Source organism: Micropterus dolomieu, linkage group LG10, assembly GCF_021292245.1.
Source record: "Micropterus dolomieu isolate WLL.071019.BEF.003 ecotype Adirondacks linkage group LG10, ASM2129224v1, whole genome shotgun sequence".
Lineage (NCBI taxonomy): Eukaryota > Metazoa > Chordata > Actinopteri > Centrarchiformes > Centrarchidae > Micropterus > Micropterus dolomieu.
Window position 1 is genome coordinate 1063931 of NC_060159.1, and position 20743 is coordinate 1084673.

Genomic DNA, 20743 nt, shown 5'->3' on the forward strand with positions numbered 1-20743 from the left:
GGGATTGTTAAAGGCGAACATTTATTTCGCTCTCCTTCCCATCAGTCTGTCTGAGCGTACAAATGTAAATGCTCCGTATTTGTATAGCACCTTTCTAGTCTTTTCCACCACTCAAAGCGCTTTTACACTATTCACCATTCATACACTGAGCCTAAGTGCTCAAACGGAAACTAACATTCACACTGGCGGAACAGCCACCAGGGGCAATTTGGGGTTCAGTACCTTCGACATGCAGAAAGAAGCAGAAACCAAGTATATAACGTGTGTTAGCCCTGACAGCTGACCATGATTCAGGTAGAGTTTTGGATTTTAGGAGTGTCTGAACTTTTAGTGCCAGCCAGGTTCCACAGTTAGTGTTAGTAGTCTAGTGTTAGCTTGTCGGTGTGAGGATGTGCAGCTGTAGTTACAGATTGGAGAGAGCCCAGCAGGTATACTGAGAACACAGTTTAATGGAAGCATTTAGAGAAAACTTGACAGGTGTCCTTGTTTCAGTCCAGTCAGGGTTTAAGCCACTCTGTCCTTAGAATACACACACACACAGATACACACAGTGCCATCAGTCCCATTTTGAAGTCTTCCTCCTCATGTACCTCTCTCCTTCGCTGTCGATGGCCTCGTACAGTTGCTGGTCATTTTCTTTCATTGCGTGCAGGTAGCCCAGGTAGCCCACACACAAGGTGATGGTCACCAGTCCAAACACCATCACTGGTTTATTCTGCAAAACAACAGCGCTATATGTAACAGTGAGGGGTTTGGAGGGGGTATGTCTGTCAGCCCCATGAACTGTGTCATTCTGTGTGAGTGAAATAATACATAATCTTTCCCCCAAATGAGCTAATGTTAGATATTTTCAGTGTGGGGTCTGTTGTTTCTCAACTTTCTGCCTATTCTTTTAAGAGGCTGACGTTGAATTTACATGTCCAGGGAAACATTTCTCACCTGATTCTCCATTGGTGCACAGTTTCTAAAATCTCAACAGATACTAGAGGCTGTTTCAGACATGGATTAAGCTTTGTTAAAGCACTGTGAAAATGTGGACTGGACTAACGGGGAGAGCCTGGAGACTGAAAACAGACTGAATCACTTTAATATAAGAGCTGCTGAAGACTGGGACGTAGTTGAAAGCTCCAGAAAAGGCTAATAAGTGGACCTTGACCTGATAGGGCCAAAGAATAAAGTTGCCTCCACGTCCATATTGCGTAAGTTACTCGGACAGGTCAAAGTGGACCAGACCTTGTTCCTGTCCTGTCAGTACTTTAGGTTGGATCTCTTTTATTAAGTGCGTCACTTACGGGATGCTTGGCTTTAAATTAAAGATGACATTTGAGATAAGACCTCAAGGCAAACACGTGATTTTAAAGCATTTATAGGTTCATTTAAAAGTGAAATGACCATCTAAAGACACTGACGATGATTTAGCGCGTGTGTAATCATGTGAGGCACATCCCTGACTAACTTACAGAATAGTTACTCGCTAACTTATGTATTGGCTAGCTACTAAAGTAATATTTAAGCTAATTTAAAGTTCCACCGTTACTGCTTTGCTCAAACAACAGCTGCGAGGTGTGTGTGTGTGTGAGTCTTACAGGTTTTATGAAGAGTTCGGGGTTGACGGCTCGGAACAGGGTGGTGGTCTGGGCGCCCCTCAGCCCGGGTGTTCTGTAACCCTTTTCCCCGGGACTCTCCTTCCCTGCATCTGACATGTCCGGCAAAACTTGTGCACGGCAACTCAGAGAAAAATATGATGATGAAGCTCGGAAAACAAACGTTTTGGACTACGCTGCCTCCCTGAACGCAACCATGTTTTCGTTTCAAAGTCAAAGACGACGAGTTTGAAGAAGAAGAGGAGAGTGGAGCGGTCACAGCGCCCCCAGGGGTGCTCAGCGGAACTTCCACGGCGGCCATGTTTGCTTTCACTGAGCCGCGGGTTACCTTTTTCCCAGTTAAAGATGAACCGACATACTTAGGAATAACCTTTGTCAAGGATCAAAAATCTAGAGGCCTGATTAATTTATCAAAAAGACCCAAACAAAACTAAATCAGTGGTTACAGCGGGACTAGAGAGTCGAGTCCTGAGGGAATAGCTGCTCTGTCCTTATAGCTTGATGATAAATTGTGCTGGAAAAAATAGACCAGATGCTAGTAATTTTTTTGTGGAACAACTGTATACATTATGTTAAGAGTGTTGTGATTAATACCTTTAAGATTAATTGGATTAAACAATTTGTAAGGAGTCTGAACTCGATATGAAACTTGATCCCCTATCATGTATAATCTGTTTGGTGGCCTTAACTTTATGTTGGTTTGTAATTATGATATTGACAAAGTACCTGTAAAGCTCTCTGCTTTTCATCGGCAGGTCTTTTTGTCATGGGCCCTAATTTATAATTTCTCTCTGCACAGATATTATATCTGGAACAATCGTGACATTTTGTATAAAAACATAGAATGGAATATTGATTCAGGAATAACATTTTACTGGTAAGCCAGCTTGTAAATGAGGAGGGTTTTCCTCTTACTTATCAGGGATTTCTACAACTAAATGGGATCCCTGTAACACCCGGAGATTTGCTCTGGTTTTGGATGCCATACATTCGGATGTACTTGTATTGTTGTATATGCGATGGATTGTGGTGACTGTCCAGTAGGTAAGGTTTGCTTCTCTTCCCATCTACGTAACAGCAATATATAGTGTCTATACCCTATGTCAGTTCTTACTGGAACCAGTTGGATGTTGCCCCATAAAAAATAAATAAAAAACCTGTCACATTGGAAGAGTAGGTTAACGTCAACAAGAAAACACAAAAATCATGGCTCCAACATTGATGCAGGGGTCATCTTACAGCCCCTGTTATTTCAGCTATGGTATTTTCAAACAAATTGACCCACCATGACGATTAAAGGCCTCTGGCCTCTTTTGTACAGCTGTCTGCTTTGCTTAGTTGGCAGTCCAGCCTGGTTTCTTCCACGTAATTGTCACTTCTTAAATCAAAATTATTCTTACACACACACATGTGCATACACATATGTAACCCTGGGCAACATGTGGGTGTCAGCCCTTTGGACGGGTGGCACTCTAGGGACACCTTAGGCTTTGACTTAAACACAAATAATCCATGAAAGTGGACATATCTTGAACAAGTGGGAAATCAGAGCAAACTGATTCTCACACACACAAACACAGAGGAGAGGTGAGGTCCACGCAACACAACAAAAAGCTATGCTTTCAAGAGACTGAAGTGGGAAAAGGAGCAGAGAGGAAGAAAAAACAAAAACAAATGAAATGTCACGTTTCATGTTAGATGCTGTTTTACACAAAAACGTGCTAAGATCTCTTTAAACAACAATTATTCTTTTTCTTTTTTTTTGTTTCATTTAAAATACATGAAGTAGTGGATTCGTGTATGTTTTATTGAGGGGATTTTCACTGAGAGGACGCCTCTCTTTTGCAGGATCACCTCATCCCTTTCACGCCTGGAAGCTGCCAGTACAACCACAGTCTGATCTGCTGGCCACTGAGCAGCTACACTGAGCCGCTCAATGGTTGGGGTTAAGGGCCTTGCTCAAGAGTGGTAAATGAGGGAGGGCAAGGGCTGCTTTTTCACTTTTCCACACCCAGATTTAGTCAGGGATTGAACCCAGTCACAGGCTCTGTACTTAACACAATAGAGCTCTTTTAGTGTGAACAAATCCCACATGCAGTGACAAACCACCACAAGTCCTGTTAAATCCATCAGGGAGCATCACTGGTGAGCTGGGTAACAAGTTCCGCCATCACCATGAACACACACATTGTAGTTTATTCTGACTCAGTCCCACACACACCATCCTATTGCCCCAAATATTCACTAGAGCACCAAATGTGGATTCATCTGCTGCTGAAAATAGTCCCCAACAAATGCACAATTTCCTACTGTTTGTTTGCCAGAAACTACATTGATTAGCTGTTTAAGGAAATTACTGAGCCTTCTTAAACATGAAACTATATTTTTGTGAAGTCTTTTTATAGATTTAAATCTTCAGGAGGAACCAATGGGCTTGGAGCTGAGAGCCACAGACAGGAAGTCAGACAGACTGCTGAGACACAGACTGACATGTTGCTGGTTTGGATCTTTTTGTGAGATAATAACAAAAATACAGAATAATGCCAGCTTTATCCCTAAACTATCATAATTAAACGTTTCTAATGCAGAATTAATGGCCTTTGTTGATTATACATTACTGTATTTTTATTATTGATGCATTAACATGTAAACAGTATTCTGTTTTAGGTGAAGTTACATAATCACAAAGTACCGTACTTTATAAACTGATGTATTTTGTATGTAAAATCTAAATTTGCAATAGTAACTCACAGATAAATGACAAAGGTATACATACTGTTGAAAAAACAACAATTAATCAACACAGTGTAACATCAAGTCAGTTAAACTTCAGGGATATCAATCTGTCCAATCAGGAAGCACAAGTGATTAAATTAATGTTACCTGTTTGGTGGAAATGAAAGTGGAGCCACTGGAGAGGCAACAACAAGACAACCCCCCAAAAGGGGAATGGTTTTTCAGGTGGTGGCCACAGACAGTTGCTCTCTCCTTCTCCTTCCTAGCTGATTGTTCTCCAGTTTTCTGTTTTGCTAGTGTCCTTGTCACTACTGGTAGCACGAGGCAGTACCTGCTGCCCATTCAGGTTGCACAGTTAGTCAAGCTCCTGCAGGATGGCTCATCCTTATCCCAGCAGAGTCTGAGCACGGAGGAGATACCAGGAGACGGGCCATTACATGAGTAGAGCTGTTTACAAGGCTGCTTTTGCTCCTTTGTGCGTGCAGGAACAGAAGGAGCACTGCCAGAGCTCTACAAAATGACCTCCAGTGGCTACTGGTGTGTGTGTTCTGACCAAACTGTCAGAAACAGACTCCATGAGGGTCATGAGGGCCCGATTTCCTCCAGTGGGATCTGTGTTCACAGCCCAGAACTTTGCATCCCAGGCATTCACCAGAGAACACCAGAATTGGCAGGTAGTATGACAAAAAAAAGAAGGTGTTTTTAGAAAATTAAACCATGTAAACCTATTCTGGTACAACCCCTAAATAGGATTTTGAACCTGAAAATGAGCATAATACCACCTCTTTAAAATATCTTTGTCACATCACTTTACCCAGATGAACTACAGTATATATTTACATAGGAACAGTTTCTTCCAGTGGCGCTTTTCTACAGCTTACGGCAGAGATCCCATTGATCCTGCTTGTTGATCAGTACAAATTTTGTACAGTCCAAATATAATGCTACAACTATACAGCAGCACAGGAAAAGTATTTATTCTATAAGCTGAACATGTAAACTGAACAGAGTGGGGACTCATCAGGAATGTATGATAATATAAAAGTACACCTGTTATAGGCTTAAGAATGTCAAGAGTGTAAGCGACACCCTGACCAATCAGGATGCGGGCACAGGCCTGAGGAGAGATGCATTATTCACCAGCAGTATAATGTGGCCTGACTCATCAAAGTTACATGTATCAGTGCGGGTAGGACGACAAGGAAACACAACTCAGGTGATGTGTGTTCTCTCCACCCCGCCCCCACACACAGGCAGCAGGCAGTGTTTGCATTAGACAGACCCATGGTGATATTGTCTGTGTACACACTTCACATCAGACCTGCATGTTCAACAGGTGAGCCAGAGGAAGGCATCTGGTTACGGCATTTCTAGGATTCACAGTAGAATGTAAAGCAAACAAAACAGAAAGTGTGTGATCTCGGTCATAAGGTTGGCACAGAGCAGGGCCCTGCAGGACACACAGCGGAGACAGTTCCTGGTGAGTGCTCTGCTCTCACTTCTTTCTGACAATTCTACACAGCTTTTTAGTCAGATGAGACATTAGCATCTATCCCTAACTATTTCACCAGCTACTGTCAAAATACTTCTGATTCTGCTATTACTACTACTATTGTTATTATTATCACTGCTTCTGATGCTGCTATTAGTATTACTTTTATTATTGTCACTGTTGCTGTTACTTTCACTTCTGATGCTGCTATTATTAAGTATAGTATTCATAGATGGGTCATTCTACGCACTTTATTATGCTTAAGCCACACCATGTTCACTCACATACATTTATAGATCTCTCTTGTGTCTCATCTAGTGTTAGTTACTGTGTTGTGTTGTATGGTGTCTTGTCTTGTTAGTTGTTTAAGTGATCTTGTTTTTGGCACTGTGGACCGTGTGAAACTGCATTACGTTTATTTGTATACTCGGTATGTGGATGAATGACAATATACAAACTGCACACAATGCCTCTGGGTGGATACTGTCCGGATGGGCTCTTGACCTACAGGCCCACAGCTGCCTACCTGTTACACACGTAACATGCTGCAATTTCTTTTTTCATGTGATAGAACTGTGACAAATACATGGGAATATTACTAGACTGTGCCAACAGGTCTGTGTGATTTACAATTCCAAGACATTAACAGCCAATAGGTTAAGCGGGGTATGTATTATGATAGAAGAATCTGTGTGAATGTGCAGGACAACAATCCACCAATCGTTAAGGGTGAATAAACAACCTGGCAAAGGCGGCAGCTGGTCATTTGAATATTTGCAAATTTGTTTGATCGACTGAAGCTCAGTGTCAGCTGAAACAATGAGGGCCTTAAGCCAGGCTTGTAGTGGGGTCCTGTATCGCCATTTCCATGGTGGATATTTCTAAATAAATGTGTTTCACCAAATAACCACAAACAGGTGGTCCTATATGTTCTATATAGGGTGGAGTCTAAAATGGGCCTATCACAGTTACTGATCTTGCATTATTGCTACAACAGTAGTTGACATGTAACAATAGTTTTGATTGGTCTGACGTTTCTATGGTGGAAGAAGAAATCATATGGTATTTTCACTCATCAGTAGGGTGATCAAGCACTTATAAAGGAGCAACAAAGCAAAATGTTTATGAAAGATGTTTTGAAAGGCTCTTTAAAATTATTTTCATTTTTATTTTAGGTACTTTTAAAAAACTCAATCAGTGAGCTAAAATGAACCTCGTGCACACACACTGTTATACAGACGTGACACAGAAATTGAGGGTGCAAAACAGGTTCATTGGTATATACATATATGCATCCATCCATGCATAACCTAAACAATCTCTACGTTACTCCACGGTACACATTATGTGTGGTAATACAGTGCAGAGGCTACCTATGTCAAAGAAGTTAAATCTACCTAATTATTTTCATTATGTAGTCCAATAAATGCAATTCAGTGACCCCCAGGAGGGTGGTCATCATAGTATACTATATCATGTAGTCCTACAATACATTTCTTGTAAATAGGTAAAAACCTTTTATACAGTCTAGGGTAAAAAACACTGGAATATCTCTGTATTTCCTATGCCTATCTGTTTATCCCCTGGCAGGTTACTCAGAGAAGATGAACTGGGGCTTTTTGGAGAATGTCCTCAGTGGGGTGAACAAGTACTCCACTGTGGTTGGCCGCGTCTGGCTCTCTGTAGTCTTCCTCTTCAGGATACTGGTGTATGTGGCGGCGGCCGAGCAGGTGTGGAAGGACGAGCAGAAGGATTTTGTGTGCAACACCCAGCAACCCGGCTGTGAGAACACCTGCTTCGACTACTTCTTCCCCATCTCACAGTTGCGCCTCTGGGCTCTGCAGCTCATCATGGTGTCCACCCCGTCCCTTCTGGTGGCCCTACATGTGGCCTACAGGGAGCACCGGGAGGCCAAACTCAAGCGAAAACTGTACGACGACAAAGGGAGCATTGATGGAGGTCTGTTCTGCACCTACATCATCAGCCTGGTCTTCAAGACAGCTTTTGAGGTGGGCTCCCTGCTTGCGTTCTACTTCCTGTACAATGGCTTTGGGGTGCCCATCTTGCTCCGCTGCAGCCAGAGTCCCTGTCCCAACACGGTGGACTGTTACATTGCCAGAGCCACAGAGAAGAAGATCTTTCTCTACATCATGGGCTGCACCTCCATTCTGTGTATTGCTCTCAATTTTGTGGAGCTCGTGTACATTGTATGGAAGCAGCTGTTGAAATATTTCACCAAGCGGTACATCCCGGTGGAAAAGAAGGCTTACAGCCGCTGCCAGTCCCCTGTTTCTAATGTCAACAAGCTTGTCTGCACTGAGCACACAGTAAACACAGAGGACAGCAGCACACAGCCACTATTCCATGCTGAAACCTGCCAGTCCAGTCCCACAGGGCTGGATGGAGCACATTCTCCACCTCAAAGTGAAACAAAAAGCTAACACAGTTGAATGGTACAGATGGCATACATTGAGAAAGGCTGAGCTGTCATTTCATTTATCAGTGTGAACTGATATTAAACCAGTCCAAACACTAATGAAAGACGGGCCATTACACTTTGACTTGTCTGGATGAAACCTCCAGTTTAGGAGCAACCTTTCTATCTGAAGAGCCACTTTCGGCCAGAAAGAAAAAAATAAACTTCTTTGGAGCCGTAAAAATTTTTTTTAGCCCTTTAAATGCAGTTACCATAGCCTATTAGTCTAAATGATCTTATCAACACTAACAGGTCTAAACTACTATTCATTCACGTTTTACCACAAGGTGGCTGCAGTGGGCCTCTAGGCTATTTATGATTATTTGGCTACTTTATTAACTTTGCATTTCTAATGCAATGTTTTGGTGCATTTATGAAAACATACAAGTACAGCAGATCAAAACATTCTGGTAAGCCAGCAGTAGTGGTGGTGAAAGCAAACAAATCTATCCACGCACTAATCCCCTGAGATTTTTCTTTTTTGGATTTTGATTTGGATCCACAGCTTAGGAGAGCAGCTACCCACTCAGGACTCTGCTACTGAGTTTAGCAGCAGGATGTGGCATGATGACAAAGTGTTTTACATTTTTTATTTGATGTATATGCTACATGTTTTTACAGTTGAATACTTCTAGGATTACTTTAGGCTTACAATAGTGATAGAAAAATGTTATTCATTAAAATGTTTTGACAAAGTAGGTGAGCCACTAGAGAGGGGCTAAGGAGCCGCAGCCTGCAGACCCCTGACTTAGACTTTTAATCATGTTGAGGTTTGGACTCTTGGCTGGATACAACAGGCATGGTGAAGCTTTTCACTATTATCAGATTCTTTACAAACTAAACAAACAATGGATTAGTGGAGAAAATAATCAGCAAATTGATCCAGATGAAAATAATCATTAGCTGCAGTCTGATACTAAAGAGTTCAAACTCTGCTACAGCTCAACAACTACAGCAGCAACATCCTGCTTTACATATCTGATGATATATAATAGTACACATAGTATATAGTATATACCAGTCACGAGGACATTTTCCTGATAATACTCACTTAATCTTACTTTCTTTTTACATGAGAAAGAGTAACAGAGTGTGATATTGCTACTTTTAAAAGTCCTTGTGAGATACTGTAGTTTGTTCTGGATATCTTGAGAACACTTTTGACCAGACATCTCTCTCCAGTTATCTTGTGACTATGGGGGCCCAAAATGTTCAATATAAAACAAATAAAAATGTTATTCCATACTATTGTTTTCACAAGACAGGATTTTTATTATACCATTTTCAGCAATCTGATTTCATAATTGAACTACTGACTAGCTCTGTGCTGTTTTGTCTTGACAAAAAAACACGTTTTGAAAGAAAATCTTCTGGAGTATTTGAAATGATCATAATGCTCTGCGGTATTCCTGCTTGTCTTTTAATATAGAACACTACTATCACAATGTTGTTAGAGATATCCAGATCAGATGTAATCCTGACCTGATGCTGGACATCAGTGCTTTGTATTTAGACTGCTGTTTAGTTCTTAAGATGAATCACAAGAGAAATGTGCGATTACCAGCAGATATCTGTTACTCACCACAGAAAACTCTTTCCAGTTAACCTCATTTTGCTAATAATATTTTAATTCATAAATACATTTGTTGACTCAATGCCTCAAAAATGTATCAAGTTATCTCTGATGTAGTTATAGAAAGTCAAATTAAACTATTTTGTGCCACAGAAGTAAAACAAGACTAAAACTAAAAAAGTTCTAAAATGACAGCGTCACTCTCCACCTAACTCATATCAATGTGCTGATCAAAGATTGGCTAACAATCTTTGATCAGTCACACGTGTGTATTCTGAAAGTCAGTCATCACAGTGTGAACGTGTTCTTGTTCTTTTATGGTTCTTGACAATCTGTTCTGTTGTTTAGCAACACTACACTTTTTTAAAGTTAAATAAGAATTAAAGTTAAGATAAGTTAGCTGTTAGTTAATCAGTCTTTCCCAACTTTGTATAGGTGCTGTTTCTGTTAACCTGTTGGATTTTCATTCCTGCTATTCACATGCTACAACTGAACATGTTAAGTGCAATAATAAAGTCTTAATGTATACACCTTGAAATAAATCTGCTCTTCTTTCTCAAAGATGTACTGAACACACTATTTAACAGCTTCTCCGCTGTGAGCTGCTGCTTTGATTGACAGTTCATCCACAATTGAGATCTGACCAGCACTGCTAAAGGACCCCTTTAAAACCAGTACAGCTTTTATGTTTTGTGTCTGAATTAACCAAAGAGACTGATTAGTGGGCTTTAAAGGTGTTGCTAGGTGTACGGCGTGTTTTGAAGTAAGCACTACAAATGCACAAAATGACAAGAGTGGAAACTTCCATAACACCTAAAATTAGTTCAGAAATCATGACTACAGCATAGAGCTCATTTGTTTTTAATCATCAAAAACTTGAACCACAAAATCATTTTCCATTCAGTGTGCATGCAGCAGCTCTAATCGTTACACTATTAAAGGAATTCCTAATCTGCAGTGTAATCTAACTAAATGATGAAAAAAAGTCAAACTGGTTGTAAAAAAGCTCTTCATTTAATAGTAAGACTGCTGGTGGCAGTGGGTGATTTCAAACTATATACACAACGCACAATAATCAACATCTTTAAATCACAACTACACATAACATTATAGTCCATGTCAAAGTCCATCTGCCTGGAAGTCCCACAGGGATAATTAAGACGCCAAACGCTGATGACATGTTTCAACTTTCTGCCAAATGGTCAGATAACTTTTTGACTTAATAGCCCATAAATAAAAACATGCTATACACTTCTATAAAAGAGACAAAAAGTGTACAGATAATATTACAGTATAATTCAAAACAACATTTTTTTTAATAACTGGACGTGTAAAAACCTTTCATATGCAGGGCACCAGTCTGCAGCAGATTTGACTCATCCTGAGATTCTGCTTCTCAAAAACAGACAGGTTGGTCATTTTTTTCCAATACCACTGTGGGCCGCATGTCCTGCAGCTGTTTCAACATGAGGTCTGTGACACCTGAAAAGGCCCTGTCTAGGATTATTTTAACCTTACTGAGGGACTTCAAATTCTGACGGTTGCTGAACCTGACGCAGGTGTCTTTGCTATTCAGACTGTTTGTTTTTCTCCGTACTTCTGGTACATCAACATTCCTCGTCAAGGAGTGTTCACATTTATTTGACTGTTCCAGGAATTTTAAGAAAGACATTTCAAATCCCATTGGTTTAAAAGAGGCCAGTGTGGCACTCTGCTCAGTCATCTCCTCCTGGGTTACAGCGGGGCAAGAGGAGTCGGATTCATCGTCCCTGCTGTAAACGACATCAATCTTGGTCGTACGCGGAATTTTCTTGCGTTTCACAATGTTTTCGATCAGCTTTCTTGGACGTCCTCGTTTGCGTTTTAGTACGATAGAGCCATCGGAACTTTCATCATTTGACAATTTGCTGTCGAACAATGCAGCGGGGATTCCTGCGGTGGTCCTTTTGCGTAGGACAGGCTTTGAATATCCATATTCCCCCCCTTCCAGGCCGGTGTCGGCTGTCACCTCACTGTCTGACAGGTCAGACGTGTTGTCTGATTTGGAGTCATCACTCCTGATGGGTCGGCACTTCTGCCTGGGGAACTTTTTGCAGAATATGAAGTGACTCCTTTGCTGTTCCAGGTACTTTTCTGACAGTCCGTGTCCCACGTAATGTTTCAATATGCTCCTCTCTGACTTCATGACTGACTCACAACCTTTAATCATACAGGGGTATTGTAGAGGAATTTTTTTAGTGCACATTGCAGATGCCTCCACTTTAGATTTTAAGGAGGGTTTTCCATATTTAGTCCAGTGATTTTTTTTCACCTTGCTAACTCTCTTTGTGTCACCTCCCCGCTGTAGGATCTTTTTATTGCTCTCAATGTTTTCCTTTCCATTACTCGTCTTGGTAATTTGGTAATGCAAAGTTTTAGAGTTCTGTTTCATCCCATCTTCTTTTATCTGTTGATTCTTTAGTTTAGGCTGGTAGAGGTCCTGATGCTTTTTCATGACATGTCTGAGCAGATTTGACTTTGTGGCATACGAACGGTCACAGCCTTCAATTTCACACTTGAACGAGCCATTTAATTGTTCGGGTTTGGCCAACTTCATATCTTTATGCTGTTCTTTGACGTGCCCTATATACTTCCAGAAAGCAGTGAAGGATGCTGTGCATCCTTGATGGCCACAAGCAAACCTGCCCAGTTTAATGATGGACAAGATATTACCAACCTTATCAAGACTGAATTCATGCAGCTGAAGATAATGCTGCAAAAGGTTGGGGACTTCTTGGAAAACTCGGGAGCAGTCTTTGACCTGGCATCTGAATTCAGAAATTTGGGGGATCTCTGCCTCTGGCTCCTCATCATTGTGGTCCATTATTTCATCCAGTCCCTCACTCTGGTCCTGCTCTTTGTTCACCTCCAATGCTGACAAAGCAGACTGGTGAACAGCCCTGTAGTGGAGGATCAGATTGTGCTGGATGGTGAAGGCAGCCACGCAGCCTTGATGAACGCAGCGATATGGTCTGTATGGACTCGTGGCATCACCTGAGCTTGGCTTCTTCTCTTTTGTCTTCTTGGTAATGTCTATGCTTGGCTTGGCAGACTGTTTGTCGAGAGGCGGAGGCCCATTAGCCTGACGCGTGGCAGACAGAGCCTGCGTGAGAGGAGCCGACCCTTTGAGCAACGGGGGTCCCACGTGTCCACTTGCGTGTTGAGCGGGTACCTTGGGAAAGTTTCTTTGCCGTCTGTGTGTCCACTGTTCTGCTGCCATCCCTGCTTGTGCTGACACAAAGGCTGATGCAGAGATCTGGCCCTTTACTGGCGGGGTCATTGCTTGTTTGTGCACGGGAGCTGTCTGCAAGGGATGAATGACTGTTGAGCGACTGTCATCTTGGAATTTCCGATTAGTTATGTCCACGTTAGTACATGGTACAAATGGTTGTGATGGGCAATCAGGTGCATCCTGGAGTGAATATAGATGAGTTCTGTTCTGCACTGACGAAGGAGTAGCCGGTGTGGTTTGAGTTGATGGATCCTGGTTTGTTCCAACAGGCCAGTTCTGCATAGCTGCAGCTTTGGCCAGTTTGCGCTTGGAATCTAGATCTGCTATTTCCTTAGCTGATAATTTATGAGCTGACTGGTAGTGAGTACGAAGGTTTGAATTACGAGTGAATCTTTTACTACATTTTTGACACTTGAAAGGAGCATATTGGCCATACCTTTTCTTAACCTCATTCACCATATCAAGTGTGTAGTTGTGAGTTTTGGAGAGGTGTTTCCAAAGCGCTTCACTTGACACTGAACTAAATGTGCAGTTCTCATTCTCACAAGCAAATGGCTTAACAACCAGTGACGATATTGATCTACGCAAAATGGCCTTTGCAGATCCTGCCTGGCTGTTTGTGGGATTGCTATTCTGTTCCGTGTTAGCCAACATCTGATCAGACATTTCTCTGACCAAGTTAAGCCTTTCAAATGCACTTTGAATTTCTGTCATCCACTGTTGCTGGCTGGCAGATAACTGAGTGGGCTCAAGATCTGCATCATTTGCTGCGAAGCCTGTGGGGCTCAGTATCTCCTGCTGCGGGGTGGAGGTCTCTCTGAAACAAGTAAAGCTCTGTGTGTTCAGTAATTGTTTAATTTCGCCAGAGGTTCCTGGGATGATTGCAGAGTTTTCTTGAATGACTTGTCCTTCACTTGCTGAGTCACTTATTGCGTTACCAGACATTTGATGAAGTCCAGAATTATTGGAAGGACTGCACACTGGACCAAAAGACTTGGGAGTCTTTGAATTGGCATTAGGGTCAGTCTTGCTTGAATGACATAAGCTGTTTCTACGTTGAAAGTCGACAGACAAAATCTGCTCTCGCAGTCTCTTCTTAATATCTTGTTCAGCGGTCTTCCTTTGCATCTCAGAATGCTTGCCACTTCTTGTTGCTGGACTAAGCTTACTATCAGGTAACAGTCTTTGCCTCACTGGGTTTTGATCTGTATCTTGTGTCTGAATGGTTGTCTCAGAGTGATACCCTTCACTGTGATCCGTGGGAACAATTCCAGGAAGCGCAGTGGAAGAGTTTTCTGTAAGAATTTGTGTAAGAAGTGGGTCAGGGAACTCACTTCCAGCAAACGTATTAACGCTTGTCTGAGGATAATGGGCGGTGCTGTACGAAGTGTCCTCTTGTTTCAGCTGGACATTTTCTGTATGCTGTATGACTGAGCTCCCGGGCAAACGTTCACCAGCTCCATAGGGAACACAAGGGTTTTGGAACAATGGCTGGGGAGCAGGTGTGTGTACAAAAAGATCAGACATGTTGGATTCAGCCATGATTTGTTTGAGTATGTCATCATTTGACTCACCATTGCCATACACTGGCAAATTATCTTGTGGATAATTAGGAGTGGGATAATCTTTTGTGGTTGTTGAACCATGTATTGCTGACTGATGGGGCTTCTCCTGATAAACAGCAGCAGGATTATAAGACAACTGTGGTGGTGCAGTGCTAACTGTTTGCTCTGAATTGAGAAGGTCAAGAAATGATGCTGGCAGGTCTGTGTTCAGTTCCGACTCTTCGTATGGTTTGCAGATTGTACGCTTGGACAAATGGCCTCCCAGGGATTTAGGGCTATTAAATTGTCTAAAACACCTGCAACAAACAAATTTGCCATCCCTAAGAATAGCTGGCCATTTGGTCCTTCTGTTTTTTCTGGTTCTCGTTTGATTTTCAGGACTGTTTTCAGAGCCAACTGAGCCATTTGGAGATTGGTTGTTACGGTTTTTTGGGCTTGCACTGTCTGGTGAGGGAAAACTGGACTGCACATGATTTTGCATTGATATAGGTTTTTCTGGTGCCCTGGAATCGGAGACTAAGTTGCTTTGCATCGGTGATATATAGGGTGGAAGGTGGTCAGCTGCTTGTTTTGACACTTCCTTGGCACGGTCCATGTAGGAGGTCAAAACTGACTGGGACCCATTTTTCAGAAGTGGTGACGGCAAAGACTGTGCTGGTCTGTTCATTGTTGATCCCATTATAGAGCAAGATGGGACACCAATTGGCAGAGCAGCACTGGTAGAACCGACTTGTGGCATCACATGCATGTTTGATGGATAGACGTGGGAAGAGCCACAGTTTTGAATTTGTTCACTTTCAGGGCCTGAGTGCCAATTTTGACTACCTGAAACTTGGGACTGTGCAGTTATTAGATTTGTATCACTTCCTAGCTGAGAGAGAACAATGGGATTTAGAACATTTTCCATCAAGAGTGAAGCATTCTGGTTGTGGGCAGAAGAGGAATGGGAATGCAGAGCACTATAGTCTGTACTTGCACCCATATTAGTATAAGGTGGTGATTGGATAACATTCTGCCTCTGAACTCCACAAACTGGTACCGTGTTGCCCTGCTGGTGCTGAAGGGAGGGGAGTGAACTGAGATGCCTGGCAGATGATGTGCTCGGTGCTGGAGCGTAGGTTGTCTTGATTTTAGTTCGAGCAACTTTCCATTGCTCATAGAAGTCTGGGTGTACCGTTTTCATGTGCTTGGTAACACTTCTGTAGGAGCTGTAGTGTCTTGCACATGTTTCAAATGCACAATGAAATCGCTCTCTCTGTCCTGGAGGGGGACCTGTGCTAGCTGAAGACGTCACACAGTTCTCTGGTCTGTTCCCAGTAAGAGGCTGTGGGGTTACTGTTGGTGGAAGTGGTTGCGACATCGCTGGCTCTATGGAGTTCTGGGGCGGTGACACTGTTAACAGGTTACTACTGCACATCGGCCCTTGCTGCCCTGGAAATGGTAAGTTGGTGTCAGAGTTGTAACTCATTGATCCAGTACTTGCTTTACTGGGGAACATCTGGGGCTGGCCTCGTGAGATCTCTGTATTACTGCTATATGGCATGTTAGCTAAATTAGCTTCATATGGCGGTATTGGTTGATCCTGTTGTCTCATATAATCAAATGAATGCCCACCGAAACCATCTCTGTTTCTATTATGAACAGACATGTGGGAATTCACAGGCTGAATCACAGAATTATTTGACTGACTGGTTGAGAAAGGCGTATCATGTGGTTCGTCTTTGACTGTGTATTGTCCTAAGGTTTCCACAGGTGCTTGGGAAGATTTCAGCAAACTCTCAATGGACACCGACAGCCTTCCGGGGTCTGAAATAATAGCAGATTCAGAGTTCCAGTTCTCATGGGAATTCTCTTGTTTAAGGCCTGCGTGACCTGAAAGCATTTGTTCAATGAGTGAAGGGCCAGGCTGCATATTTTGTGACGTCTGTTCAGAAGATTTGGTCTCCTCTTCTAGTCTGGCATGCTCCCCCTGGTGCAAATCCAGCTGCCGTTGTGAGTGGAATACCTTTCCACAGTCCATAGCTTTACAAGTGAACGTTTTATAATGTTGTGCCTCATGGTCATAGAGTTTGAAGGCCTCATTGAAAATCCTTCCACAATTTGGAAACATGCATCTAGCCTTAAAAGCAGAATGCGTTTTCCTGTGTATGATGAGCTCAGTGTTGGACAGGAAACTCGCCTTGCAGTTTAACTGTATACAGATGTAAGGTTTCACACCACAGTGGACCTGTAAATGATCATTAAGATGGGTAACATTAACAAAGTGGCGACGGCAGTATTGGCAAACAACCTTTTTGCTCTGCATTTCGAGGAAAGTCTTAGCTTCCTCATTGTCTCCATGAGCTTTAACATGTGCAATGAGATTTTTGAAAAATTTAAAGCTCCTTCTGCATTTTCCAACAGGGCACACATTGTCCTCACTACTCTCTGTGATGCACCTAGAAACTCTGGCCTGAACATTGTGAATCAACCCACCATTTTGCCCCAGGGAATCAGCATTTTCATAAAGTTCATTTTCTGTCTTGGCCTTTAATGCGGCAATAACAGGCGTTGCTGTTTTACAATTAGCCAACTTCTTGTTTGTTTTCATCGCAGTCAGCCTTTCCTTGCACGACTGTTTAACATGTGATGTTACATGGGGAATCAATGTGTCTTTTGAGGAAAAGGTCTGAGCACATATCGGACAGCTGTATTCGCCACCGCTCAGATGAGTCTGTGCATGTCGTACAATCCTGTGGCCGAGAAACTCCTTGTCACACAGCACACAGTACTGCATGTATGCCTGCCAGTTTCTGAACCTGGCAGATATGAAACCCTTTTCTCTCAGTTTCTTCATTTCTCTGTTTTTCTGTTTCTTGTCTGTTATATCTTTTAGTTCATATGTGCCGCTGACTAAGTGGTCTGGGATATTCTTAAATCCTTCCTGACTGAGGAAGTCTTCCTCTTCTTCAGGGGTCTCAGTATCATTCAGCAAGTCAATGGATGACACTATTGAAGCTTCTTCACCCATTAGCGATAGACAATTACGCTTAAGTGTTTTCCAGTCCCAGAACTCCGGGTCAAAGGGCCACTGGGTTTTAAAAACCAGCAGGAGCTCGCAGCGTAGCGAGTTGGGAACAGGCATATTCTCTTCCTCTAGTTTTTGATCTGGTTCATTGTAAAGAGTCTCCACAGCATAGTATGAATCCACTGTGGGCTCCAAGAGGAACTCAGTCAGCTGGCAGGCTCGCTTAACTTCCAGGTCAGTGGGAAGCAAACAGGAAATAGTTTTACACACAGTGGCCTTTGTGTTTCCATCATCTGATTCCATCCTCAGAGCCCTTATGCACATTTCAATGCACACTGGCAGGCCAACGGTGTCAATCTATGAAAAACAGCAAGTTGAATCATTTAAAGCTGCTAGTAGATGTTAATTTCTCACATCAACATGAATCAGCACATTACTTTCATCATAATCATTATGTAATGCACTGTACACAGAAAACGCACACATCTTACTTTTTAATCCATTAAAAAGAGTCCTCCATGCAGAATGTTCTCAGTATCAAAAACTCACAACCTGAACACCTGAAAGGTGGCTTTAAAAATATTTACCGTTCTCCTTTGTGGAGGGCAGCAGCTGCAGCCTGCTCCAAATACTTCTATCATTGTCAAAATACAGCTAAAGACACTTCCATTAGTCTTCAGTGCCTTCAGCTTTTTAGTTTGTCGCTTATGAACAATGTAAGCAAACATAACCCATGGAATGCTGAGCACACTATTTTGGCAGATTGGCTTGAAACAATGTTCAAACACACGGACAGTGAAACAGTCCATTCTGATGCAGGAGAGGTTCGAGAATTTCTATATGGATTGGCACTTTTTCCTTCTGAAACTGGATAACTTTACAAATCCATTGTAAATCACATCAATTAAAGCTGACTGTGGTCACTGTTGTCTATGTACATAAAACCACCTTTCAAGCTTACATGCAGTGAGTATTCAATACTAACAAGATTGCTTTAACCTTAAAGGGCAAACTGGCTAAAATCATTTTCAGAGGGTCCACACACTGATAATACAGATAGAGAGCTACTTGTTTACTGACCTCTGATTGGATGACCTTGATGAGGAACAGGATGTGGTACACGGTTTTGGAAAGTAAGGACATCTGTCGGCATCTGTCCAAGAAGGCCTGCTCTGATGGCTCCAGCCGCTTCAGCAGCTTGCTCCAAAACAGAGTGAGCTCCCTGGTTTGAAGTAAGGGAATTAATTGCCCATTACCCGACTGTTCAATATACATCAGCCTCTCAACAACATATAATACACAATGACACCGAGTGTGCATTAACAACACTCCATACTGATTATGTGCAAGTGATGCATTATGACTGTTCGTTCATTTAGACTGAATGAACATATAAAGAACAATTCTGCTTTAAACTTTACTGCTGGGGTAAAAAAAATCTGGTATCTGTGGCTGTCACAGACTGTAACAAGCACGGCCACTCATTTTTTTCTGTCCAAATGACTACCTGCCAGTTACATCCATCTTTTTAAGTGTGATGTGTTTTACATTTTACTTGAAAAGCAGACAATAATGATAAATATTTCTTACAAAAACCTATAGCCTTATTAATAAGACTGGTGTAGATTCTGGGACTAACACAATCACTATGCTATTTAGTTTAGCCCTTACAAATCTTGTCCTCCCTCCTTAAACAAGAAACCCAATGTAGAATAAGCAACGGGGTGGCTTGTGTTTTCTTACCAAGCACAGTATGCATCTCCTTGGAGAAGCTGTCTGGTCAGGAAGGCTGAGCATAAGCTGAAAGCTGCCCTCTCATCTCCGTCCGACTCCAGGTTGCAGATCATCTCTAATGAATCACGGCAGTCCTCCTTTGAAAGCTGTACAGATAAATACCATGTATACAGCAGGTAAGTTTCACCGGAAAACATATCCATATCTGTACATATCCACTTAAGGAAACACCCACAAGCGTCATCATCCAATACTTTTCAAGACATCATGAAAGCCTCCAACACCAATACCTTCTGTCTTGCATATTGCTTTTAAGTGTAGTCTGCCATCTTGTGGATGAGGAATGTTTTTGTTTTTTTATTTATTTATTTATTTATTTTTTTTAATTGAACTTTTTCTTATTACAATAAACAATAAGGGAATCTGACAAAAAAGAAAAATATGACATCCTCAAAATGTACAAAATAAATCTTATTGTATTATAAACTAAGAGTCACACCTCTTGCAAATCATCTGAAAAGACATTTTCTATACTGTTCACATGACAAGGGAGAACAACTTAGACTAAAAGAGATGAGGAATGTAATACAGGAAAAGTTCTGAAAGGTTCAGCTCAGTGGGAGTCAGCGGCAGGGTCGTGTGGTAAATAATATTTTATTGTTAAAGAGCATTAAACAGTTAATTTCCTGCATTCTAGTGAATTTTGCAATCAAATCAATCAATTTAGGCAGGAAATGTTTTTAATTATGTACAGGGAATTAAACTTGGCAGGTGACTAATTAATATCTATAAATAACTGTATATTATGCAGTGCAGCTCTCTATATTGTGTTTCTCCTGTAAATCAGCTTTTCTGCTAAATCAGCACACATGCATCTTCTGTTTGGGGAAGTAACCTATTTAACTGTGCATGTGGTACCTTTTCACTTTAATGATAAATGAATTCATTTTAATTCAGTTAGAAACTCCTGGACTTCAGAATTCACTCAAATGTTAACTTCAGCACCTCTGATAAAGTGCAGCTCACAGCACCAAACAGAGCAAGGATGCGCTTCAGTTTTTAGATGTTTATATTGCAAAACTACCAGCTACGTTACCACTCGGTCACAAACTGTTCAAACAATTCACAGGGCGAAAGATGGTCCACTTGATTACTATCGTGGCATGATCTGAATAGTTATGAATTGCCACTATATATATATATATATATATATATATATATATATATATATATATATATATATATATATATATATATATATATATATATATATATATATATATAT

The 20743-nt window shown here is 41.6% G+C and overlaps 3 protein-coding genes across 4 annotated transcripts in view; 1 reads left to right on the top strand and 2 right to left on the bottom strand.

The window, feature by feature from the left end:
* Positions 1–429: 429 nt before the first annotated feature.
* On the bottom strand, positions 430–1841 carry smim8 (small integral membrane protein 8). Its single transcript, XM_046060015.1, has 2 exons — positions 1587–1841; positions 430–715 (listed from the first exon to the last, which is right to left on the bottom strand). The coding sequence occupies exons 1-2, from the start codon at positions 1701–1703 to the stop codon at positions 557–559; spliced, it is 276 nt and encodes a 91-aa protein (XP_045915971.1). The 5' UTR covers positions 1704–1841; the 3' UTR covers positions 430–556.
* Positions 1028–8938, top strand: gjb7 (gap junction protein beta 7). Of its 2 annotated transcripts, none has more exons than XM_046060014.1 (5): positions 1028–1199; positions 3453–3572; positions 3999–4117; positions 4826–5014; positions 7423–8938. In XM_046060014.1, the coding sequence occupies exons 4-5, from the start codon at positions 4858–4860 to the stop codon at positions 8271–8273; spliced, it is 1008 nt and encodes a 335-aa protein (XP_045915970.1). In that variant the 5' UTR covers positions 1028–1199; positions 3453–3572; positions 3999–4117; positions 4826–4857; the 3' UTR covers positions 8274–8938. The 2 variants fall into 2 exon arrangements, with proteins under 2 accessions (XP_045915970.1, XP_045915969.1); XM_046060013.1 differs by lacking the exon at positions 1028–1199 and adding an exon at positions 2486–2648.
* Positions 8939–10873: 1935 nt separating this feature from the next.
* znf292b (zinc finger protein 292b) overlaps positions 10874–20743 on the bottom strand; it is a 20894-nt gene continuing 11024 nt past the window's right edge. The window contains exons 6-8 of the mRNA XM_046060516.1: positions 19468–19604; positions 18805–18946; positions 10874–18081 (exon numbers count right to left, since the gene is read on the bottom strand). Coding sequence (XP_045916472.1) covers positions 11278–18081; positions 18805–18946; positions 19468–19604 — 7083 coding nt within the window. The 3' untranslated portion in view covers positions 10874–11277. The remainder of the gene's footprint in view (positions 18082–18804; positions 18947–19467; positions 19605–20743) is intronic.